At 35.9% G+C, this 27,300-nt stretch overlaps 1 protein-coding gene across 1 annotated transcript; it reads left to right on the top strand.

Moving 5' to 3' along the window:
- Positions 1 to 678: 678 nt before the first annotated feature.
- LOC133814857 (uncharacterized) lies at positions 679 to 27,061 on the top strand. The gene is made up of 3 exons (XM_062247766.1): positions 679 to 1,105; positions 1,188 to 1,381; positions 26,809 to 27,061. The coding sequence occupies exons 1-3, from the start codon at positions 863 to 865 to the stop codon at positions 27,059 to 27,061; spliced, it is 690 nt and encodes a 229-aa protein (XP_062103750.1). The 5' UTR covers positions 679 to 862.
- The last annotated feature ends 239 nt before the right edge of the window (positions 27,062 to 27,300 follow it).

The following is a 27,300-nucleotide window of genomic DNA, read 5'->3' as shown; positions in this document are numbered from 1 at the left end:
GACTAGACTGTAGCTCGATGGTTATTTATGTAGGCAAATTTTGCTTAGCTCGATAGGCTCGACACTGGCTCGATAGGCTCGATAGATTTAGGTTGTTGATATTGCCCGATGGAACTCGATAGTTGCTCGATAGGGTATGTTGCAGCTCGATTATAGCTCGATAGAGCTCGATGACAACTTATTTCAGTGTTTTTATGAAAAAAAAAATTATTCTGTTTTCTTACCAATTATTTTTCATGTGTTGTTACAGATGCCTAATTTGCTTGTTCCGTTCAGTGATCACTTTCCTGGTCGAGTGACATATTGGGGTAGTAGTACTTTAAATCACATTAAGACCAGGTTTTTGGAGCTCGGGCTGCTTGAAAGGGCTAAGGAATCCCCTTTCAAGCAGTTCTTTTTGGCTTCAGAGTTTAATTTCTTCGGAGTCTTGGTGCATCAACTGTTGCTGAGGAAAATCTCCAGCAACAACGAAGATGAGGTCCATTTTTTCTTGGGGTCGAAGTCTTGTAGATTCGGCATGGGAGAGTTTGCCCTAGTGACAGGGTTGGATTTCAGTACCTTCCCGTCACCAGAAGAGTTGGAAGGGCGTAATCTCAGCGACCGATTGATAAAGGAGTATTTCAACGATGCTGAGAAAGTAAAGCTCTCACAGGTGGACCATGCATTCAAGACTTGTACGGTTGTGGAAGATGTGTACAAGCTTGGTCTATGTCTGTTTGTTGAGGGGGTTCTGAATGCCATTGAGGGCAAGTTGCACATTTGGCGAGATATTCTAAAAATTGTTGAGAATGTAGAGTACTTCTTCAGCTATCCATGGGGGACGTACTCTTATAGGAGGCTATTGCATTCTTGTAAGAAGGACATGGTGAAGCAAAAGGCCAACTATGATGCCAAGAAGGATGCCAAGGTGCAGCAAGAGTCCAAGTACAGTATGTATGGTTATGCCCCGGCCTTACAGTACTGGGCATATGAGGCTATCCAACATCTTGCAGTGGAGCTTGTTGTGAGCTCGGGAAACATGTTCCCGAGGATGCTTAGTTGGTCGCATCGGAGGAACAAGGATTTCACCAAGTCCGTCATCGCACCGATATTATTGAAGAAGAATGTAAGTTATGTTTTTTTTTTTTATCTATATGCTTATCTTTTATCATTATTTGAGTTAACCAAATGTTTTATGTTGTTTGCAGTTAATTGTTCTTCCGATGTTGAAGCCTCGGCCAGCAGAAAAAGACTATTACTTGTCTTTGACTGAGGGAGATCTTCCCCTTTATCCTGGGCTTGGCCAAGATCCCTCGGAGACTGATGAGGAGGAGGATGCGACTTTTGAGAAAATCGGAGAGATAGTTTCTCAGGCAGCCAAGATATCAAGTCGGGGGAGGAGGTTGCAGGTCCCACCCCTCCTATTGCCCTAGCCTCAGGCCCAGCCTCAACCTTTGCCCCAACATCAGCCCCAGCCTTAGCATCAGCCCCAACACCAACCCCAACACCAGCCTCAGCCTCAGCCCCTGAGCTCGCCGACATGATTGAGCGGTTGGACAGAGTCAAGGGTCGACTAGAGACCCTCCTGAAGAACCAATCAGTGATCTTGGACGTAGTCAGTCAGATCCTGACATTTATTAAGGAGAAACCGAGGGGCTCCAATGAAGATTCAGACTCAGAGTCATTGGATATTCTGCTAGACTATGTTGATGATCCAACGACGCCTCCTACCATCATTGTGACACCTGATGCTGAGACTCCGGGAGTCGTTATTGTCAACCCTGAGGATGCTGCTGAGGTTCAGTTTCAGAGGGCTAGACGCCAAAGACACAAGCCAGATTGGTTTGAGGACTATACCGATCCCACAAGGAAAAGACCTCGCACTGATGCGGTTGCACCAGTAGAGGAGGCTACACATGTGCTAGACCCTCTCAAGAAGCCAGATCCCAAACAATATAGGACAATGTGCAATTGGCTACTTGGAGACATGCCCAACAAGACCCTGCGGGATGTAAAGACTGGGAGTCACGGTCCAGCGTGGTTTCTGACGTTGAAGACACCCCAGTCGTGGCTCAATGATGGGGTAAGCCATTTATACCTAATTATGGACTGTTTTCAATTTTACATGTTTTGTTTTTACTGACTCGATGATAGCTCGATATGAGTTCGATAGGAGTTTGATAGAAGTTTACAGGATCGATGATAGCTCGATATGAATTCGATAGGAGTTTACAGGATCGATGTGAGCTCGATGGAGCTAGATAGGAGTTTGATAGGGATGTTAAAATAGGGTTGTTCTTTACTGTTTCAGACTGGCTCGATGGAGCTCGATAGTAGTTCGATAGGGATGTAGGGTTGTTCTTTACTGTTTCAGACTGGCTCGATGGAGCTCGATGGAGCTCAATAGTAGCTCGATAGGGATGTAGGGTTGTTCTTTACTGTTTCAGATTGGCTCGATGTGAGCTCGATAGTAGTTCGATAGGGATGTTAAAATAGGGTTGTTCTTTACTGTTTCATACTGGCTCGATGGAGCTCGATAGTAGTTCGATAGGGATGTAGGGTTGTTCTTTATTGTTTCAGATTGGCTCGATGTGAGCTCGATAGGAGTTCGATATGGATGTTAAAATAGGGTTGTTCTTTACTGTTTCAGATTGGCTCGATGTGAGCTCGATAGGAGTTCGATAGGGATGTAAAATAGGGTTGTTCTTTACTGTTTCAGACTGGCTCGATGTGAGCTCGATGGAGCTCGATAGTAGTTCGATAGGGATGTTAAAATAGGGTTGTTCTTTACTGTTTGAGATTAGCTCGATGTGAGCTCGATAGTAGTTCGATGTGAGCTCGATGGAGCTCGACAGCAGCAATTTATGATGGTCTTTGCTAATTTTTTTATCGTACTCTCTTTGCAGCATATTGATGCGGCAGAACACATGCTTCATATGCATCGCAAGTATTTTACCAATATATATCGACAGAATGCAGTTGTGATGAACAGTTATTTCTCACAAGTGATACCTGCACGATATGATCAGTACAAGAAAACAGCCGACAAAACAAAGTATTCTTGGGATGCTGACATTATGTCCATGTTGACCGGCATCGAGCAGTAGTTTCTGGCATCTTGGGGAGGAGTTGAGGATTTATATTGGTTCTAGAACTATGGACAACAACATTGGTTTACCATTGAGGCTTCCATTTCTAGTTGGACTCTGACTGTTTACGATTCGGACAACTCGATGATTAGTGACGCAAAGCTTGAGGATATTATGAGTCCATGGTGCTTTTTGCTTCCTTATCTGTTAATGCAGAGTAAACTATTTACTTATAGATTGATGTTGAAGATTCCATCAGCAGGAAAGAGGCCGCATCAGTTCACATGGTGTCGCAAGCAGAAACACGAGCTCCCTCAGTCAAAGAGAAGGTAACAAACATCATCTTCATACTAATTTTGTTTCTAACTAAATTTATAGTAATGTGCACTTAATATTTACTTTTTTTTTTACAGTGGGGATTGTGGTGTGTATGCTGTCAAGTATATTGAGCATCTAATGGTCGGTCTTCCATTGGAAACTATCTGCGATGAAAATATGGAGGTGTTCAGGAACAAGTGGACCACAGACTTGTGTTATCAAAATTTGTTACCTTGATGATTGTATATATACATGGTCTTTACATGTACAGTTTCTTGTTCACATTTTTTTATAACTTTCATGGGCTGTTATCGAGCTAATATCAAGCTATATCGAACTGTTATTGAATTATCAAAATTTGAACTGTTATCATTGTTTTATAACTTTCATGGGCTGTTATCGAGCTAATATCAAGCAATATCATTTTCATATCAAACCATTAACATAACTTATAAGAAAAATCAAATAAAAAGAGTTTATTAATACAACAAATTCAAATGGGAAAAAAGAGTTTAAAGCCTAGCTTTGCATGTAGCCCTGTTGTGGCCAAGACCACCACACATGCTACACTTGCGCTCTTTGCGAATGATTTCTCCATTCGATGGAGTGCGGTTTGTCTTCCTTCTTCCCACCTTATTCTTCTTTGGTCGACCAACTGGTTGTTTTTCAACGGGAACCCCAACTTGCATTTTCTCTATGTTCTCGGGAACTTCCCAATCATCCTCGTTGCCAGTTGGGTAAATTGTTTCTTTGCAAGACTCCCTCCACATCTCAGTAGTGTTATATGGTGAACACAGTGAGTAAATGTTGACACTGCGCAACATGGCCGCAGCCACACCATGAACACAAGGGTAACCCATTATTTGAAACTGACCACAAGAGCATGATTTGGTCATCAAATTCACCTCACCATCACCTTCTGGGTCTACCACATGAAATTCAAACTGTCCAAGAGGATGAACTTTCAAGTACCTTGCATCATCTGCAATGCCTGAGACATCTTTCTCATATATTGTTGCTAATTTGGATGTGCACTTCTCTACCTCCTCACGACGCGCGGCAAACCATGATTGAATTGTGAAACGAATGAATTCCACAAAAGTCGTGACTGGGAAGGTTCTTGCGTCTCTGGTTTTGTTGTTGAAACTTTCAGTGTAGTTGCTTGTCATTACATTGTATCGATTCCCAGGAAAGTACGCGCGAGTCCACTTATCGAAGCCAATAACCTCGAGATATTGAGCTATGGCAGGATCCATTTGCTTTATATGGTTGAAAAACCTGTGAAATTTTGACTTCTGAAATGCATATGCCGCATTCCACATCTCCTTGTGACAGTGATCGGTCTTGAACTTAGCGATTACATTCATACTTATGTGATGGTAGCATGCGCTGTGGTAGGCATCAGGGAAGACCAACTCAAGAGCATGAATAATGCTAGCATGCATGTCTGATACAAAAGACAGATTATCAACAACTCCAATGGCTTCCTTCAATTTCATCATGAAATACTTCCAAGAAGCATGATTCTCACTGTCAACAATCGCGAATGCAATTGGATAAATGTGGTTATTCGCATCCAATGCGACAACACACAACATGTGGCCACCGTACCTTGACTTCAAGAAAGTGTCGTCCACACATATAACAGGACAACATGATGTAAATCCCTTTCTACAAACTCCGAGTGGGAAGAAACAGTAAAGAAAGCGACCGTCATCTGTGACAAAATCAGTAATTGTACCTGGATTCTTTTGCTGCAGCATGTACAGGTAAGAAGGTAACTTGGAGTACGATTCTTCAGGTGTCCCCCTGACATAACCGAGTGCCTTCTCTCTGCATCTCCAAGACTTCATATAACTCATATCGATCCCAAAATTATTCTTCATATCCTCCTTTATGTTGTTTGGTGGATAGCTAGTGCCATCAGTAGCATATTTGTTCTTGATAAGGTGCCCAATGACAGAAGGTGTTGCTTGACGGTGGTATTTTTGTCGCAATTCTAGTGAGCAAGTATGTACACTATTATAAACAGTGATCTCAAACATCTCCGATCGCGCTACTTTTTTCCCTCTTATTCTCCAACCACAATCAGGATCCTTGCAGGTGATATACAACACATCAGTACCGGACTTCTTAACCATAAACTCAAAATTATTCTTCATTTCAAAGAGAGTCGCTTTGGTTTTCAATTCCATTTTGTTCTCAAATGTCTTCCCAAGATGTAATTCCCCCAACGCTACACCGGATGAGGGTGATTCAGAATGACTACAAGCCACGATATCTTCTTTTGTAAACATGGGAGCACTCCATTTTCTGTGATCTTCTGTTGAACATATTGAAATGTTCCTTGTATAGTTATATTCTATTCCACCAGGAAGACTAGAGCTGGTGCCAGGTGTTCGACGTCCTTGACTTGGTGGGTTCGTCCGTGCAATATGACGTATTGGTTGTTCTTGTGCTTGTTCTACTTGCAAATGTTCAGCTAATAGATCATCATCCATTGAATTGTCTCCTAAGTCCTCATTGTGTTCAGCTACTGGATCGTCATTCACATAGGGATTGTACTCATACTGGTTGTCCCTCAGGTCACCAATAGAAAATCCTAAAGTACTGGCTGCTCCCTCAGGTCCGAGAGTGGAATATGGGTCTGCATTGACAATCTTTTTAACAGGAGTGACACACAAGGCCAACCTTTCTTTAGATGTTACTCCTAAGAATGCACGGACACCAAGATCACTTTCAACATGAACAAGTGTAAACAGTTGGTCGCCGCAAGTGTAAGGAACCTCCAATTTCAACTCATACATCTGTTTATCAACTTTAAGTTCCTTGTGCAATATGTCAAGAAGTTGCAAGTACGTTACAATATCCTCCATCGGTATCACCATGCATTGAGGGTCCTTGAAAATCCACTTATTCCCTTGTAATTCCCAAACACCATTGTAGGATACAAAAACGTAGACAATAGAGCCTGTGTTGGAAAAAAAAAACATTAACATTGTCAGGAAAACTGTCATTTTTTCAGAAAAAGATTAAAAAAGAACATTATCGAGCTAACATCGAGCTTTATCGAGTTAGCATGGAGCTCTTATCGAGTTAGCATCGAACTACTATTTCTCAAAACTGAACATAAAACCTAACCAAACCCTCCATCGAACCCTATCGAGCTCCTATCGAGCTACTATCGAGCACATATCAAGAAAACCTAAACATATCGAGCTCAAATATTGTAGGGTCCAATCGAACACTTATCGAGTTTCCATCAAGCTTTATCGAGCTAACATCGAGCTTTATCGAGTTAGCATCGAGCTCTTATCGAGTTAACATCGAACTACCATTTCTCAAAACCGAACATAAAACCTAACCAAACCCTCCATCGAACCCCATCGAGCTCCTGTCGAGCTCAAATATTGTGAAGAACCCTTATCGAGTTTCCATCGAGCACTAAAACCCAAACCTATCGAGCTATAATCGAGCTCACATCGAGCTATATCGAGCTCTTACAAGACCTTCTTCTACATACCATCGAGTTCATATCGAACCGTTATCGAGCTGCTATCGAGCAAAAAAGTTGCAGAAAACCCAGAAAAACACAGATCGCGGAATCTCTCAAAAAATCCCAAAAAATACACCAATATAGGCTCAGATCTGTTCAAAATAGCCAAAAAAATGTAAACAAATAATACCCAACACATAAAATGTAAAATCTTATTACCCATGGTTTTTCTCCTCCAAAAACTCTCAAAATAGATGTTGCCTTTGATATTAACGACTTCACAGAGACAATGGAGATGGCTAACAATGATTTTGACAAGAAAATTATACAAAACTGTAGGTTTTATGGATGATTTCGTGAGAATGAGAGAGAGAGAGGGAGGAGAGAGGAAGAGAAGGTTTTGTGATTTTTTGATATAATGGGAGGGGTATTTTGGGTATAAGAGGAATGTTTAGCATTAAATTGAAAATATTATTAGTGTTGGGATTTTTTGGTAATATTAGGCATTATTAGACATAAATAGTGAAATTTCCCTTCTATAAATTGAGATTATTACTAGAGGTATCCGCACATATTGTTTAATATAGAATAAGTTTGCTCAATGATCATTGTGGTATCAACTTTTTCAAAAGAGGAAATCATTTCCTTAATAACCTTAACGATCTACAAGATGTATAATCTCTATGTGACTTACTGTTTTCTCTATGTAATGTCTAAATCATGGTTTTGCATTTCATGCCAATTTATTGTTGGGGTTTTATGCCCTAATTAAAACTCAATTTCTTTGTAATCTCATTTATTATCAATAAAAGAATAGAAATCATTTTTTGACTTGGTCAATCACTTTGCTCACATATTTTATTTTCAAGATTATTTGTTTAATATAAGCTTCTATTAAATCCCAAGCATATAGGTAATCATATTTATAGTGGCGTAATCACAGTGGAATATAAATATGATTATAAGTTCAAAATAAGTTAGTCCTAAGATTAGTCAATGCACAAGATTTACACTAACTTGCCAATCTACGATATGATCTACTTACACATTGTAATTTTATGTTCTTTCCAAAACATTAGCAAAGTAGATAAGATCGGATGTATTTGTTACATCAGACTGGACCGATATTGACAGTTGATAGGATAAGTAAACATATCGTTGTTATCTATTCTAGTTATATCATACAATTGACCATAAGTCAATTCAATCTTAATTCTGAGTGGTTAGTATTCTAACTGATTGTACTATTTGAGTTCTTTGACTTGTTTGTTACCAGCTTACCCTACGGACTAGCCAATACTTACATCTTGGGAACTCGGTAGTATAATTGAGTGGGATTGTTTATCATAGATATGAACGTCTATAGCTTCTGATGAAGAAGTGAAATGATGGTTTCCTTTTAGTTTGGTTCAAGGTACTAAATGATAGAGATCTCATTTCAGTAATTAATATTAGTTCACTGAAATATCATTTACAAGGAACTAAGTATTTTAATGATAAAATACAGTGAGGGGCAAAACGGTATTTTAGTCTCATCTCATTGTAGACCGTCTATAGAGGATTGCGTGACGATTATGGTTGTAACTATGAATAATTAATAGTGTATTTGTATTTGTTCTAGAGCGTTCTATGAATTCAAGAGTGCAATTCCGAGTCTTTAGTGGAGTCACGAGAAATCAATAAGTTAGTAAATTTATTTGTTAGATTTATGATAACTTATTTGAGCTTGATTTCATAGGCCTATGGTCCCCACTGTACCTTCGATAAAATCATCTAGATAGTCTCAATTAATTGATTTAATTATCAATTAGAATTATCAAAGTTGACCAGATCAATTTTGGATAGTTTCACAGAGTTATGTAATTTTGAGAAGAAAAGAGAAATTGGGGAAGATTTATTAATTAAGATAAATTGGTATCTAAATTAATAAATAAGTTAAAAACAAGGTTCAAATTATAATAATTAATTAAATCAATAAAAAATAATACAGACCTTGATTTTAAGTCCAATGGACTTATAATCAAATGAGAAATTAAATAAATTTCGACCTAGGGCTATTAATTGGCTATTATTTTATTGATTTTATAATTAAATAAATGGCCAAATTGAGCTTATAAAAGGAATGTTAAGAGAGAGTTGAAAACATAAGTTAGACAAGTTAAAACACAAGTTTCTGATAGGTTTTAAATTCTCTCTAAACATAAGTCTTTTTCTAACCCTTATTGTTCTTCTCTCTGTATTTATCTCATGTGTTGAGAATTACCCACCCTAGTCTAGGTGATTCTAAGGATACTTTGGAAGGTTGTGAAGAAAATTGAAGATCGGTTCAGTTTCTTAGTAATACTCTGCGACAGAAATAATACAAGGGTTGGAGAAACTGAAGGAAGGACTCATTCATTTCACTGCGTATAATGTAAGTATTCTTATCATTATTTCTCTTTGAATTCAATTTTTAGAAACATGTTCTAGGTTATCTCATATTAATTTGTTTAATATTAGATCTATATGAAAATAAATAAAGATCATGTATAAGTTTCCCAACAACTGGCCTCAGAGCCTTTGGTGATCTTTATTTTCATGCATGAACATCTTAAAAATTGAATTATTTGATGTGTTTGAATAATTTGATGGATTTTCATGTTTTTATGAAGCATGTTGACTTTATGTGATTATTAGCAATTTTTAGGTCATTTTGTTGTGTATTCTATGTCATTAATTTGTATATATGCTTTATTTTGTGTAAAACATGCTAAAAATTAATTAGAAAATAGTTTTGATATGAAAAATTGCACAAAAAATATTCCGAAATTTTTTTGGCCTGGCTGCCCATGCGTGTGCACGCCCCGCATGTGCACCGCGCACACCGCGTGCGTACCCCTCGACAGCCACCACTGTCCGCGTGAACACCTCGGGCACGATGAACAGTACCCGTCACCCAGATTTTGTGAAAATCAATTATTTATAATCAAAGCCAAAAATATCATTTTTTTTTTAATTTAAAAATGGTTTGTAAAATAAGATATTTTGTTGGTTGAGATTTAAATAATTAGATATTTTTACAAAGATTCAAATTCAAATTTAAAAATAGACTAACAATTTAATTTTGAATATTTTAATATATTAAAATATTAGAATTAAGATATCAGATATTTAATATATTTTCTTTTAAATACTTGATATTTTTATCAAATTGTTATTTGAAAATATAAATATATGTTTATTCTATAGTTTTTAATATTTAAATTATTTGAAATTTGAAATTTGTTAGTTAGATCTTTTCATGGATATTTGAATTTGTTTAATTGTTTTAAGATATTTTAGGGTTGTTATAACTATTAATATATATTTTTTAAATTGTTAAAATATTAGCTTATTGTTGTAACAACACAAGATATTTTTGAAAAACAGTTAATATATTGATTTTAAAATTTAAAATTGGTTAAATTTTGAAAAATACCATTTTTTCAACCAATTAATAAAATATTTTTTTTAATAAATGAGATTTAAATTAATTTTGGTTAATTGTTGATAAATCCTATTTAAATTAAATTGATATTTTTTTTAAATTAACCTAAACTAAGTTGAATGTTAATAAATTAAATTAAAATTAAAATTTGTTAATTGTTGATAAATTTCATTTAAATTGACTTATTTTTGTAAAAATTTATTTAATTCAATTTTTCTTGATAAATTCTAGATAATTAATTGTGGTATTTTTTCAAATAAAATAAGTTGTGGTATTTTTGCATAAATTCATAGAATTGCTCATATAGTAACATGATTAGCCTCATCCAATTATAACATGTCTATTTGCACTATATGTTGTATTTTTGAAATTGGGCTTAGATGCATATAGTGGCCCATATGTTTGTTAGATATATGGATTTTGCCAAATAAAATATTCATAAAATAATAGGTTTTATTTGGGCCTATTAAAAAATGTAAAGTTTAAATTTCTCTCTTGTGGGTGGTTCCACTTGTGAATGCCCATTTGCTTTGCATGACTATAGTGAGCCTAATCAATTAATAACAATTAATAAAATGAAGTTTTAAATTCCTGTCTTTTGGACCTTGTATGAAAGTTTGGGGGCCTTTGTAGTGGGAACGACATACTGGACCTAGTCCTCCTCCATACAAGCTCAATTGTTAAGGCCCATTTACCTAAGTTGGAATTAATTGTATAGGTTCATTATATTAGTTAAACCTAAATATTGATTAGCAACAAATTAATTCTAAATTAATTGAATTTGTTTCAATATGACAATTTAGAATTAATAGGAAATTATAGGACTTTGGTTTTAAAAATTCTAATCTTACAATTTTTTGGAGAACCAGTCAATAATTTTCGATAATAATAAAAATACTATTTTTTATTTTATAATGAGCTTATTTTAAGAACTATATTCGATCTCCACTGTTGGTTTAACAAAGCCAATAGCTTAATGGAGCCTCAAGATGCTTTGATTCGTCCCCCTATGGAATTTGTTCATTAGTTATTTTGACAATGTTAAATTTCGAAAGATAGATAATTATAGGTCAAATTCTACTAGACTTATCCCTACGGTGACTACTATGACTAAATCTATGATTATCGAAACCGTGGGTCTAGCTCATAAAATAAGAGGTTTTGTTTTCTTGTTTTGATCGAATAGTAGGTTGTTAATAATGGTGTCCATTATTAAATAAGTTTACAACTTTATTCAACTAATGGTATTTTTGACCCTCGCCAACTGGGACAAGGATATCATAGATTAGTTAAAAACCTTAAGAAATAGATATATGATTATTTTGGTATTTTTTCTCATATCTTACATATTTTGGTATATGTTGTGCTATTTCTTGAAATTTGTGTGAATAGGAGTTTTATTGAGAAAATGTGATTGATTTCTATTTTATTGATAATTTTTAGTTTTAAGTATGGCTGTGTCTACTCCCATCATTTCTCAACTTTCGATGGAGAAACTCACTGGAGAGAACTTCCTTAAATGGAAGCAAAACATCAACATTGTGTTGATTGGTGACAACTCCAAGTTCGTCATGTCTGAGGAATCCTCTGAAGTATCAACTGAAGGAGCTACCAAGTCTATGAGGGATAAGTATGAGCGTTGGCAGGCGGCTAACAACAAAGCGCGATACTACATGTTGACTAGTATGGTCGACACTCTCAAGAAAAAGATGGAGAATGTCGAGACGGCCTACGAAATCATGGATCAGCTCCAAGACATGTTTAGTGCCAAGTCAGCGCAGACTCGTTTTGAGGCCACCAAGAAATATGTCAATGCAAGGATTGCACCTTCTCAACGTGCCCGCGATCATCTGATCAAAATGACAAACTACTTTCAGGAAGTTGAACTGCACTGAGCAACAATAGATGAGGAAACTCAAGTTGACTTAATCCTCAACAGTCTCTCTCCAGCTTTCCTACCATTCACCACCAACTATGTGTTGAATGTACTCAACTATGGTCTGACGCAGCTCATGAACGAGCTTCAGACTTTTGAGTCTATCATGGGTGGACCAAGTAAAGGAGGAGAAAATAAGACAACTACTACTACTGTTGTTGTTCCAGCTAAGGCTAAAGCTAACCAAGCTTCGTCTTCGAAAGCTGGAAACAAGAGGAAAGGTTGACAAATCAACAACCCCAAGCTTGCAAAGGATGCAAAGACGAGTGCACAACCAAATGCACAGACACCTAAGGGGAAGAACAATAAATGCAAGAAAGGTAAAGGTAAGTGTTTTCACTACAAAAAGAATGGGCATTGGAAACAGGATTGCCCCAAGTTTCTAGTAGCTAAAAACAAAGGTAATGATTATAGTTCATTTATCTTGGAACACATGTGTTTTAGAGAATGATAAATTTGTTTTGATTATTGATTATGGATCTACTAACCATGTTTGTAACTCTTTACAGCTTCTTGAATCGTGGGAGGAAGTGGACGAAGACGGCTTAAAGCTTAGAGCTGGGAACGGAGCGTTCGTTGCGGTCCAAGCTAGAGGAATAACTCGTCTGATGTTTAGAAATAAATACTTAATTTTCAACGATGTATTAATTATTCCAGATTTTAGTAGAAATTTAATTTCAGTTTCCTTGTTGCAATTAGAACAATTTGTTATGACTTTCACAAGTTCTAATATATCTATTTCTTTCAATGGATCACAATTGTGTATTGCATGTTTGGAAAATGGGCTTTATATTCTGCGACCTAACGAACCCTTCGCTCTTAACAATGATTTATTCAAAGTAGCTAAACCCAGGCCCAATAAATGTCAAAAGACCGATAATGATAATATGACGTATTTATGGCACTTAAGACTAGGTCACATTGGCTATGATAGGATTCAAACACTTACAAAGGGCGTGACTTTGAGGGAACTCACCTTAGGTGAATTACCTGTCTATGAATCTTGTCTAGAAGGCAAACTGACCAAGCGTTCATTCTCTGCAAAGGGTGATAGGGCCAAAGAACCGCTTGGACTTTTGCATTCAGATGTTTGTGGACCTTTGAATGTACAAGCCAGGGGTGGTTTTGAGTATTTTGTCACTTTCATTGACGATTACTCTAGATACTCATGTCTTTACCTAATGCATAGGAAATTAGAAACATTTTCAAAGTTTCAGGAATTCCTAGCGATGGCTCGGAACCCATTTGGTAAAACGTTAAAGATCTTGCGATCTGATAGGGGTGGAGAATATTTGGATATGCAATTCCAAGATCATTTAACTGAACTTGGAATTTTATCACAACTTACTGCCCCAGGTACTCCGCAACAAAATGGTGTAGCGGAACGCCGAAACAGAACTTTATTGGAAATGGTTAGATGCATTGATGAGGACACCAAGACTAAAGATCCAAGTCAAGTTCCAGTTGATCCAAGTCAAGTTCCAGTTGATCCAAATCAAGAGGGGGGGAATGATGAGGACACCAGTTTAGGAGCTTGATCAATATTTAGCTTCTTGTAATGAGTCTTATTGGATTTTGGCATCTTGTATTTTTATTTTAATCAGTCACTTAATCACGTTTTATTTAGTCTTTGTTTTTATCTTGTGAAAAGTCAAACACTTGACTTGTGTGAGTCCAATAGTCTTTTTTTTTTGTAATTTTCGGTTTTTCATTAGGAAGACAAAGGGGCTTGTCTTGATGTAATTTTCGGCTATATTAGGCCTTGTAAACGTTTGGGAAAGGAGATTATGATGAAATGAAATTTGTGAGTTTTTCTTCTTGAGTTCTTGAAGAAACTATTAGAACTTATCAAGGGGTTCCTTGTGGCATTCAACCTGACTTATCAAATGGATTCCCATCCCCGTTTGTGGCGTCTTCCTCATACCAAGGTTCGTGCTTGGCTAAGCATTGGGTCGCGGTTCTTCATTCCAATTTCGTGTGTTCTTGGTGGCTGCCATATTTGGTGTCGGGTTTCACCACAATCGTTGGTGTGGTTCGTATCAGAGCTTAGGATCATCTGGTTTGGCCTATCCTTTCCTTTGTGTTTTTCTTTCAATTCGTGTTTCTATATTAGGTTTTTTTTTTGAAAAAAAAAATCATCATCTAGTCGTGTTTTGATTTCTTTGTCCTTGTTTCCTTGTGAAATCCGAAACTATTCTAGAGCTTGTTGATTTCCTTATTTCATTTGTTTCCTTGTTTTTTCTTTTTTCGTTTCATTGTTCAAATCGTGCAATTGAATTAGGGTTTCTGAAATTTCCCCTAATTTGTTTTATTTTTGTTTCTGAATTCGTGAATTAGGGTTCTTAACGTGAATTAGGGCTTTGAGTTTTCTCTTGTTCTAATTGTGGAATCTGAATTTGCATTGGTTTTCTCTAGTTCTTATTGTGAAATCCGAATTTTCATTGCATTTCTCTTGCTTTTCTTTTGAAACCCGAATTTTGCCTTGGGTTTCTCTTGTTCTTATTGTGAAATCCGAATTGGGATTGAGTTCTTTTGTTCTTATTGTGAAATCCGAAATTGGGATTGAGTTCTTTTGTTCTTATTGAAATTGGGATTGATTTCTCTTGTTCTTATTGTGAAATCCGAAATTGATTTCTCTTGTCCTCCCTCAACATCCGAAATTGTTCTTATTGTTCTTATTATTTCAATTGTTTCCTTGTTCAATCATTTCCTTATTTCCAAAGTTTCCATTATTTCTTTGTGAAATCCCTTGAAATCCGAAACTAGTTTCAATTCCTTTGTTATCCCTTGTTTCAATTGATTTTTTTTTCTTTTGTGAAATCCGAGTTGTATTGTTTTCAAATCGTTGTAGTTCCACCAATTCTGATTCATCTTGTGTCTTGTACCTGCATTTGAAAAAAAAATAGAAAGAAAGAAGAAGAAAAAAAATCAAGAGGATCCGAACTAAAAAAAAAAAAAAAAAGTCTGGAAACCTCTCTTAAAAAATTTTGTTCTAATCTTGTTCCTTATGGTCTAGAGGCCTTTTGGCCAAAACCCCACACAAGTGTTCCAAAAATCATCATTTTTCGTTATTTTTCACCAGTTTTCGTCGGTGTTCGTTTGGTTTGTTTGGTTGGATTTGCTGCTTGAATACTCTATATTACCGTTGGATTAGTTTTGAAAGAACTTAAAGAAGAATACGAGTGGAAAAAGGTAGAGGTGTGAGCCTATTTGAGGGTAAAAGCCATTGAAATTGAGTGAAACACGAGGGGATTTAAGTGAAAATATTGTTCGAGCGAAACACGTGAGGGAGTGTGGTGAGGTCTTTTCTCCATATTATTCTAACCTTATTTTGCAGATTTCCATCATGGCACAAAATCCAGAGAAAAATGCAAGCAATGATATTCCGCCACCTGAGGTTCCGAATTTACAAATGCAAGCATTAATTGAGGAGATGCGAAGGATGATGAGGGCGGAGTGTGAGCAGATACATGAGAGGTTGGCTAGGGTAGAAGAGGGAACGCAATGGAGGGCATGGAGGAACAGGGTGCAACAACGGGATGTTGAGGGTGAAAGAGAGTTTGAAGGGGGAGATTTAGAGGAAGAATATGATAGGATGTCAGAGGGTAACCATAGGAGGTATGGCCGAGATAGAGAAGTTAGGAACTGGGTAGACAATAATTTGGGAAATATCAAGATGAGAATCCCCGCATTTCAAGGGAAGAGTGATCCCGAGGCATACCTTGAGTGGGAAAAGAAGATGGAGTTGGTTTTCGATTGTCACAACTACTCTGACATGAAGAAGGTAAAACTAGCTGCCATTGAATTTACTGATTATGCTATTGTTTGGTGGGATCAGTTGTGCATCAACAGGAGGCGAAATGGAGATCGTGCCATTGACACTTGGGAGGCTATGAATAGGGTGATGAGGCGACATTTTGTACCCGCTCATTACTATCGGGATCTATACCTTAAGTTGCAGGGTCTTCGTCAAGGTTCCAAGAGTGTTGATGAGTATTACAAAGAGATGGAGATGGCTATGATTAGAGCCAATGTGGAAGAGGATCGGGAGGCGACAATGGCAAGGTTTTTGAATGGGTTGAACTGAGAGATTGCTAATCCGATTGAGCTACACCATTATGTGGAATTAGAAGATTTGGTGCATATGGCAATCAAAGTTGAGAGGCAGTTCAAGAGGGGTAGTACAATTTCAAATCCGAGACAAATCCCACAAAATTCAAGTGCAACACCTTGGCGGTCGAACTATCCAAAGAAGGAAGAAAACCCTTTCATGCCCAAGCCTAAAACCGAGCCAAAACCAGCCACCACAACCACAGCCTCTCAAGGTAAAACAGCCCCTACTTCATCCCATTCTAGTGAGATAAAGTGTTTCACATGTCAGGGGCGAGGACACATAGCTAGCCAATGACCAAACAAGAGAGTTATGGTGATTTGAGAAAATGGCAAGGTAGATTCTGAAGATGAAGATGATCTTGCTGACATGCCACCATTGGAAGATGCTTCTATAGATGATGAAGAGTATGGGCCAGAATCTGGTGAGATGCTTGCACTAGTCACACGACGAGCCTTAAATTTGCAAGCAAAAGAAGAGGAAGAAGAGGTGCAGCGGGAGAACATATTTCACACTCGTTGTCATGTGAAAGCCAAGGTATGTAGTGTGATTATTGATGGAGGTAGTTGTACTAACGTTGCTAGTTCTTCCATGGTTGAGAAGTTGGGCTCCCAACGCTTAAACATCCTCGTCCATACAAGTTGCAGTGGTTGAATAATAGTGGTGAAGTGAGGGTTACAAAACAGGATGAGGTATTGTGCGATGTGGTTCCAATGCAAGCTGGACACCTCCTTCTAGGAAGGCCTTGGCTATTTGATCGGCGAGTCTAGCATGATGGCTTCACCAACAAGTACTCATTCACGTTCCGTCAACGAACTATCACTCTAGCTCCATTGACGCCAAAGCAAGTATATGAAGACCAAGTGAGGTTGCAAAAATTGAGTGATAAAAAAAAAATTGAGTGAGCAAAAGAAGGAGAGTGAAAAGATGAATGAGAGTGAGAAAAAAGAGAGACAAAGAGAGAAAAGGGTCGAATCAAGTGAGAGAGAAAAGAAAGAGAAGAGTTCGATCAATGAGGGAAAATTAGAGAGAAAACAAAATAATTTTTATGCAAAAAAAAGTGAGGTTAAGCTCATGTACAAGGAGGCTCTTTTAAACACTAACCAACTTGATGCTAACAAGGGTCGTCACAAGCAGGTTTTTGATCCCGGTGATTGGGTATGGTTACACATGAGGAAAGAGCGATTCCCAGCACAAAGACGTTCCAAATTGCTACCTCGAGGAGATGGGCCATTTCAAGTGCTAGAAAGGATCAATGACAATGCCTACAGACTCGATTTACCAGGTGAGTATACTGTTAGTGCTACTTTTAATGTTTCTGATTTGAGTCCTTTTGATGCAGGTGACGATTTGAGGTCAAATCTTTCTCAAGAGGGGGGGAATGACGAGGACACCAAGACTAAAGATCCAAGTCAAGTTCCAGTTGATCCAAGTCAAGAGGGGGGGAATGATGAGGACACCAGTTTAGGAGCTTGATCAATATTTAGCTTCTTGTAATGAGTCTTATTGGATTTTGGCATCTTGTATTTTTATTTTAATCAATCACTTAATCACGTTTTATTTAGTCTTTGTTTTTATCCTGTGAAAAGTCAAACACTTACTTGTGTGAGTCCAATAGTCTTTTTTTTTGTAATTTTCGGTTTTTCATTAGGAAGACAAAGGGGCTTGTCTTGATGTAATTTTCGGCTATATTAGGCCTTGTAAACATTTGGGAAATGAGATTATGATGAAATGAAATTTGTGAGTTTTTCTTCTTGAGTTCTTGAAGAAACTATTAGAACTTATCAAGGGGTTCCTTGTGGCGTTCAACCAGACTTATCAAATGGATTCCCATCCCCGTTTGTGGCGTCTTCCTCATACCAAGGTTCGTGCTTGGCTAAGCATTGGGTCGCGGTTCTTCATTCCAATTTCGTGTGTTCTTGGTGGCTGCCATATTTGGTGTTGGGTTTCACCACAATCGTTGGTGTGGTTCGTATCATGCATGCTTAGTTAGTCAACTGTACCAACTTCGTTCTGGGGACATGCAATTGAAACCGCGAACGACATTCTCAATGTCGTGCCGTCTAAATCAATCCCCAAAACACCTTTAGAACGTTGGAATTGTCGCGAACCTAGTTTACGCCATTATAGAATCTGGGGGTGTCCTGCCCACATCCTGAGGAAAAAAGAAGGAAAGCTAGAACCGCGAACTGAAGTTTGCATGTTTGTTGGCTATCCTAATGGTACCCAGGGTGGACTTTTCTATAGTCATTCAGAAAAGAAAGTGTTTACTTCTACGAATGCTACTTTTCTGGAAAATAACTATGTCCAAAACTTCAAACCATGCAGCAAAGTAGTTTTAGAGGAGATGGTTAAAGAATGAACTCCAACCAATGTTCCATCGTCATCAATGTGAGTTGATGATGAAATTCCCACTCTTCATGTCCAACCGACGCAAGTCGATTTAAATGAAGAAAGTACCACTGTTCCTGAGCAAGAAGTCACTGAACCTCGTCGTAGTGGAAAGGTTTCTAGGAACCCAATTCGATATGGTTTGGATGGTGAAACCAATATGGTTGTTGGTGACACCAGTGACGATGATCCATTGTCTTTCAAACAGGCAATGGCTAGCCCTAAAAAGGAACTATGGCTCGAAGCCATGAAACAAGAAATGGTGTCCATGTACTGAAATTTCGTCTGGGATCTTGTGGAATCGCCTAGTGACTTTAGGGCGATTGGGTGCAAGTGGATCTACAAGAAGAAACGAGATGTTGATGGAAAGATCGAGACTTATAAAGCTCGATTAGTGGCAAAGGGTTATACCCAAAGAGAAGGCGTGGGCTATGAGGAAACTTTTAGTCCGGTAGCCATGCTCAAATCCATTCGCATCCTCCTATCCATAGCAGCCGCTCTCGACTATGAGATCTGGCAAATGGACGTCAAGACAACTTTTCTTAATGGGAAGCTTGACGAAGTCATTTATATGGATCAGCCGGAAGGTTTTAAAGTAGCTGGACAGGAAGGAAAAGTTTGCAAGTTGAATAGGTCAATTTATGGACTTAAGCAAGCTTCTCGTTCCTGGAACCTTAGGTTTGATGAAATAATCAAAACCTATAGCTTTGAACAAAATATTGATGAACCTTGTGTTTACCAACTAAAGGCAAATGAAATAGTGGTATTCCTGGTTCTTTATGTAGATGATATCTTACTCATTGGAAATAATGTTAAGAAATTATCAGATGTGAAGAATTGGCTGAGCACTCAATTCCAGATGAAGGATTTGGGTGAAGCAAGTTATGTTCTAGGTATCCAGATCATCAAGGATAGAAAGAACAAACTCTTAGCTCTATCTCAAGCAGCTTCCATATATAAAGTGCTTGAACGTTTCTCAATGATGAATTCTAAGAAAGGACGTTTATCGTCCCGCCATGGAATTCATCTTTCAAAGAAGCAGTCTCCCCAAACTTCTGAAGAGGAAGATGCAATGAGAAAAGTTCCTTACGCATCTGCAGTTGGAAGTCTAATGTATGCCATGTTGTGTACTAGACCAGATATATGCTATGCAGTGGGAGTAGTGAACAGGTATCATTCAAACCCAGGGCCGGAACATTGGATAGCAGTTAAGCATATCATGAAGTTTTTATAGCGGACTAGGGATTATATGTTAGTCTACAAGGGTGGTGTTCTGAACCTTGTAGGCACACCGATTCAGATTTTTAGACTGATGTCGATAATAGGAAGTCTACTTCTGGAATGGTGTTTACTCTTGGGGGTGGAGCTGTGATATGGAGAAGCGTAAAGCAGTCAGCAATCTCAAATTCCACCATGGAGGCTAAGTACATAACCACGTCAAAAGCAGCTAAGGAAATAGTCTGGCTAAAAAAGTTTTATTCGGATCTAGGTGTTATTCTAGACATGGATAAACAACTTGTGTTGTTTTGTGACAATACATGAGCGATAGCCAACTCGAAAGAACCCCGTAGTCACAAGAGGAGTAAGCATATAGAAAGGAAGTATCACATTATTCGAGAATATGTGGCCAGGGGAGATGTGAAGGATATGAAGATTGCATCTGAAGACAATCTTGCAGATCCGTTTACAAAGACACTACCATAAGCTACATTTGATAAGCATATCAAATAAATGAGATTAGTAGAATTAAGGCATTAGTTTCAATTAGTACAAGTGGAAGTTTGTTGGGATTTTATGCCCTAATTAAAACTCAATTTCTTTGTAATCTCATTTATTATCAATAAAAGAATAGAAATCATTTTTTGATTTGGTCAATCACTTTGCTCACATGTTTTATTTTCATGATTATTTGTTTAATATAAGCTTCTATTAAATCTCAAGCATATAGCTAATCATATTTATAGTGACATAATCATAGTGGAATATAAATATGATTATATGTTCAAAATAAGTTAGTCCTAAGATTAGTCAGTGCACAGAATTTACACTGACTTGCCAATCTACGATATGATCTACTTACACATTGTAGTGTTATGTTCTTTCCAGAACATTAGCAAAGTAGATAAGATCAGATGTATTTGTTACATCGGATTGGACCGATATTGACAGTTGATAGGATAAGTAAACATACCATTATTATCTATTCTAGTCATATCATATAGTTGACCATAGGTCAATTTAATCTCAATTCTGAGTGGTTAGTATTCTAACTGGTTGTATTATTTGAGTTATTTGACTTGATCGTTACCAGCTTACCCTACGGACTAGCGCATACTTACATCTTGGTAACTCGGTTGTATAATTGATCGAGAGTGTTTATCATAGATATGAACATCTATAGCTTCTGACGAAGAAGTGAAATGATGGTTTCCTTTTAGTTTGGTTCAAGGTGCTAAATGATAGAGATCTCATTTCAGTAATTAATTTTAGTTCACTAAAATATCATTTACAAGGAACTAAGTGTTTTAAGGATTAAATACAATAAGGGGTAAAACGGTATTTTAGTCCCATTTCATTGTAGACCGTCTATAGAGGATTGAGTGACAATTATGGTTGTAACAATGGATAATTAATAGTGTATCTATATTTGTTATAGAGTGTTCCATGAATTCAAGAGTGCAATTCCGAGTCTTTAGTGGAGTAATGTGGAATTAATAATTTAGTAAATTTATTTGTTAGATTTATGATAACTTATTGGAGCTTGATTTCATAAGTCCATGGTCCCCACTGTACTTTCGATAAAATCATCTAGATAGTCTCAATTAATTGATTTAATTATCAATTAGAATTATCAAAATTGATCAGGTGAATTTTGGATAGTTTCACAGAGTTATGTAATTTTGAGAAGAAAAGAAAAATTAGGGAAGATTTGTTAATTAAGATAAATTGGTATCTAAATTAAAAAATAAGTTTAATTCAAGGTTCAAATTATAAATAATTAATTTTATAAAGGATTTAAATAATTATTTAATTAATTAAATCAATAGAAAATAATACAAGCCTTGACTTTAAGTCCAATGGGCTTATAATCAAATGGGAAATTTTACGGGCCTAAAGTCCATGACAATTTCGACCTAGGGCTGTTAATTGACTATTATTTTATTGATTTTTTAATTAAATAAATGACCAAATTGAGTCTATAAAATGAATGTTAAGAGAGAGTTGAAAACATATGTCAGACAAGTTGAAACACAGGTTTATGATAGTTTTAGATTCTCTCTAAACATAAGTCATTTTCTAAGCCTTATTGTTCTTCTCTCTGTATTTATCTCATGTGTTGAGAATTACCCACCCTAGTCTAGGTGATTCTAAGGATACTTTGGAAGGTTGTGAAGAAAATTGAAGATTTGTTCAGTTTCTTGGTAACACTCTGCGACAGAAAGGATACAAGGGTTAGAGAAACTGAAGGAATGACTCATTCATTCCACTACGTATAATGTAAGTATTCTTATCATTATTTCTCTTTGAATTCAATTTTTAGAAACATGTTCTAGGTTATCTCATATTAATTTGTTTAATATTAGATCTACATAAAAATAAATAAAGATCATGTATAAGTTTCCCAACATTTATATCATTACATCATATTGTGCTATAACACACCCGCCACACAGACCATCTTTAATATGCATTTTGTTTTCAACAATATATCTTCATCTCGATATTTGTGAACTTCTTTTTGACCAAATCATCCATCAATAGTTGTCTTTTAATTGTTGAATAGATTTAATTAATTCACCACTAGTTTTTAAATGGAAAGTTTACATAAAGTGACAAAAAATATTCATTTTTTTACATTTTTACTTACACACAGCATTTTAAACTTTTTTACTGTTCATCGTTTGTTTATTACACTTTTACGTACTCATCCTTGCAACCTCAGGTTATGTTTAAGGAATACTATTGTATTTGTTCTCAATAGACAAGATTATGTTATCTGTTGTTCATAGTACGTTGGCCAATAAAAATAAAGCAACTCAGCTAAAACTCTAACAACTGTATCACTCAGTAAATTTCAAAAAAGGGAAAACAAAATATTAACCTTGAAAGGCCAACAAAGGCTGCACCTAAATTTTGAAAGGTCAACAAAGGCTGCACCTAAATTTTGGAGCCAACATTTGTTGAATAATAAGGAGACCAGTACTAAAAGAATCACGACAAAATAAAAATAAAGTAATATTTGTTGTATCAATATCAAAAATTTTACTTATATACATTTATGGAAAATTAGTTAATTGTTGTGTTGATGTCTAATTGATGTTTAATTATTTTTTAATATATTTTGAATCTTTTTTTAAAAGACATGTTAGTATGCAATGGGTTGACTTCTAGTTGTTCAATTATTGTTTTTTAGTTATTTTTTAATGCAGTGGGTTGATGTCTAGTTGTTGTCCAATTATTATTTTCTAGTTGTTTTTTTTAAATGTAATGGGTTGCACTGTGTTGTTATGGGGTGTTGTTTAGATTTTATGTATAGTTTTTTTCATGTTGGTTTTTAGTTGTTTAAGTTTATTTATAGTTGCTCTGTTGTTGTGTTGATGTCTATTTGTTGTTTAGTTGTTTGCAGATATATTTTGATTTTTTTAAAAAAAAAAAAACATTTTAGTATGCAGCGGGTTAATGTTTAGTTGTTGTCTTATTGTTGTTTTCTAGTTGTTTCATTGACATTGTATTTTTGTCAATATAAAATTTTTAAAAACGTATTTTTTAAAACTTAAGTTAGTATTTTTGAAAAAAAAAATCAGGGACCGTAAAAACGTAAAAAAATACAAAAATATATATATATTTTTGAAAACACCTCTTTTTAAATTTTGAATTTGGAAGAGAAATAAATAAATAGGACTTATTCTTCTTCTTTGAATTTTACAGATATTTATAACATCACAAATAGAAAAAATTAGTAAAGCAAAGACATCTCATTCTAGCTCTTCTCATCTATTTAGAACACAGTGATGAGTGCATATTTATACACTCATTCTTATCTTTTAAATTATTAATTATTGTGTTTTTCTTAAGTTTATGTTTCGCTTTGATGTATTCTCTTAAGCGTGCAAGAATAAGCTTCATTAACGACTTAGTGGCCATCATAGAATTTCAATCTAAAATTTGACCATTATTCCTTCATATTCTGGTAAAACTCTTTGAAGTAAAAATTGTAGATCTTTTTCTCAGCTTTTCATAGCTTTTGAATAATTGCATTTGGAGTTCGGATGAAAAAATTAATCATGTTTTACTGAGCAGTGTCGAAACCGAGGAGTGAAACGAGGCGCCATTGCGCCTAGATTGCTGCCAGTTACATTTTGCAAGCCTCGAGTCAGAGTTTTAGGCACCATTGCGCCTTGTGCGTAGATTTCAATTTTTAATCAATTTTAAATGGAATTTTTAAGGTCATTTTTGCTATAATTGGTTAAATACATAGTGAAATTGGTTAGACACGAAGAGGTGCAAAAACCATAACGATTTCACTAAAGTCAACATGTGAGAGTTGACTTTTATATAGGCATCTATAAATCATCTTTTTGGGTCCAAAGTGTTTCTTTTGAGTATAAAAGAACACCCAAAAAGTTTGGGGGCCTTTGGGAATGTTTTGAGACAATTTTTGGAGCGCCAAGTCAGAGGGATCTACATTGTGTCGCCTCTAGGAGGCGATAATCACTGGTCCCTGGAAACACAACACAGGTGACGAATCTCCTACATGGTGGTGATGCGTCACCTAGGCGGTTCGTACGATACTGTATAGTGACGTGTTTTTTGCTCCAAAATTCAAATAAAAATGCTCTAATCTCATTGGTTGAGTCCAATGAGGGTTCCTATACTATATAAAGGGGTCATTTTAGTTTATTGGTGGATTGATCACTCGCCTCTCTCTCTCTCTCTCTAAAACCTTATCTCTCTCTAGCTCTCAAGATTACTACATTTTTCCAAGATATTCATCAAGAAAGCTTGACTTGCATGAAGATTCAAGACTTGTAAATCTCAATCGCATTCCATTGTAGTAGCTACAGGAAATCTCAAAGGGGAGGGGGGGGCTAGGAATAGAGATTTTTCGGACAACTAATCTCAATTTGTGTCAAGCCTTTGTAACATCCATTAATTCACATGAAATCAACTTGGTTTTTTCTACACTAAGGTCTATTATTTCTCTTGATCTAATTTGTGTTGTTCTTTCATCAAATCCATGGTTATATTGTGATCAAATGTTTCTAAATTCATGTTATAATTATTTAATTACTTATTCTTTAATTATCAAGATTTGCATTCATACTTTGAATATGATTATTTAATTATCAAGATTTGCATTCATACTTTGAATATGGTTCTTGATTAGTCTCTAGAGTTTGAAATAATGAATTAATTCACATTATTCTTTGTTAGACTAGAAAGTGTCAGCCATAAATCCCCAATAATTTCTTGTGGGCTATAAATAGAAACTTAGGGGTTTGTTAAAGGGACTTTTGGAACGTCTTGGAGGAAGAGAATATATTAGAGAACAAGGAGGAGAAGAAATCAAGCCAAATTGAACATCTAATCTAGTTTTTCTTCTCTTACTTTTCTGTTGAGTTTAATTAGTTATGAATACAAATGTTACTGGTTTAATATTTGTGATCATGAACTAAACATATTTTCTAGAGTATTGATGAAACTACTTTAGGTTATTGAATTAAAGTTTTGATGTTATTCCCATGAAGTTTCTCTAATTTGTTCATGCATTCTTTTGTTTAATGCTTGATAACCATTTAATTGAATTGAATTGAGATTTAGGATTTTATAAAGGTAACCTTAAATTGGACCTACAATTGTATGACATAGGAAAAGTGTGAGATTGAGAGATTCCATTATTTCTATGAGTTTCATTAAAAGAATCATATTTTTTTTAATGAATTCTTGTTTAATTAATATTGAATAGAAATATCTTGTTGATTAATAAATAATAATTTCATTTACACTTGAGAATGGTGGATGATTTAAATTAGGGTTCTTGAAATTACAGATTAGAAGAATAGATTGGGATAATTGATAAACTGATATTCGTAATTTGAAATAGGAAAATCAATATGCTAGGTTTACATTCTTTGATTATCAATTTGTACATCGTTTTTTTTTTATCAAGAAGAAGGGATTTACTTCATTAATCAAACAAGCAAATGAATACAATATCTAGTCTAACAACGGGAGGCTAAGAACAGCAAGCCTCACCTAAACTAACAGAACATTCTAAATACAAACAAATTCAGGAAACCAACAGCTCAGCTCAACCAAAATTTACATAGTAAAATGTGATAACACTCTTTGCTCCTGGGAAGATAGCTTCTTCTTACTAACAATGTAGAGCCGATGATGAATTAATGATTTTACTTCAGAAGCTATACTAGTAGCAGACCTAGAGTAATTGTCAAAAATACAACCATTGCGATTCCTCCAGATGCTATACACTACAGCTGCTAATATCATGATAGATATATGAAAAAGGAAGCCATTATTTCTGCTAGAGAGCCAGGTCCTCTAGCTATCAAACTCATAAGGCCATGCACTGAATGCCATCCATTTGAAAATTTGACCCAACACCTGTTTTGACAGAGTACATCGTTTTTATTTTATTATATTATTTATTTTGTTAAACATTCTTATTTTTAACTTCTCTAATTAAAATAAAGGCTTAAGATTTTAGTAATTAGCATAATTAATAAATCAATCAATGTGGGTTCGACATCCTTTTTAATTAAAAATACATTATAATAACGTTGTACGCCTGCGGTAATAAAATCAGTATCAAGTTTTTGGCGTCGTTGTTGGGGATTGAATTTTTTTATTTTTTCTAATATTATTTCTACAAGTCTTTGTTTTACATTAGATTTAATTTGTATTTGTTCCTAACTTCATTGTTGCTCTTGAATTGTGCACAATTTATGTGAAGAGTTAGAAGCTCTAATCCAATTGAACATTTTGATCATGAAATTGAAGGTACACTCAGAAAGTAAGGGCAAGACAAAGGTTATTTGCAATGGAGAATAACAATCAAGGAGACAACAATACTGGTGCTAATGATGGTGGAGATAATGCCCAAGCAATTTCACCACCACAACCACAACAACAAAGAGCAGTTTGTGATTTCTGTATGCCCGTTGTTAATGAGAACCTCACTATAATTGTTAATCCCGCTATTACTGCTAATAATTTTGAGTTGAAGCCAACATTGATAAATATGGTGCAATAGAATCAGTTTGGGGGTATGGCTACTGAAGATCCTAATATTCATCTAGCAATATTTTTGGAGGTTAGTGCTACAGTGAAGATGAATGGTATTTTAATGATGCCATTAGGTTGCGTCTCTTTCCTTTCTCTCTAAGCGATAGAGCAAGGAGTTGGTTGCAATCTCTACCACCAGGCTCCATTATTACATGGGATGAAATGGCAAGAAAATTTCTAGTGAAGTTTTTCCCTCCATCAAAACTT

This window comes from Humulus lupulus, chromosome 2, assembly GCF_963169125.1.
Source record: "Humulus lupulus chromosome 2, drHumLupu1.1, whole genome shotgun sequence".
Taxonomy (NCBI): domain Eukaryota; kingdom Viridiplantae; phylum Streptophyta; class Magnoliopsida; order Rosales; family Cannabaceae; genus Humulus; species Humulus lupulus.
Note: the sequence above shows the minus strand (reverse complement) of the source record. Positions and strands in the feature narration are given on the sequence as shown.

Coding starts and splice junctions, on each gene's coding strand:
- LOC133814857 (XM_062247766.1), top strand. CDS start 863: ATGGTGAAGCAAAAGGCCAACTATGATGCCAAGAAGGATGCCAAGGTG. Junction 1,106..1,187: donor CGATATTATTGAAGAAGAAT/GTAAGTTATGTT, acceptor TGTTGTTTGCAG/TTAATTGTTCTTCCGATGTT. Junction 1,382..26,808: donor ATATCAAGTCGGGGGAGGAG/GTTGCAGGTCCC, acceptor ATGAAATTGAAG/GTACACTCAGAAAGTAAGGG.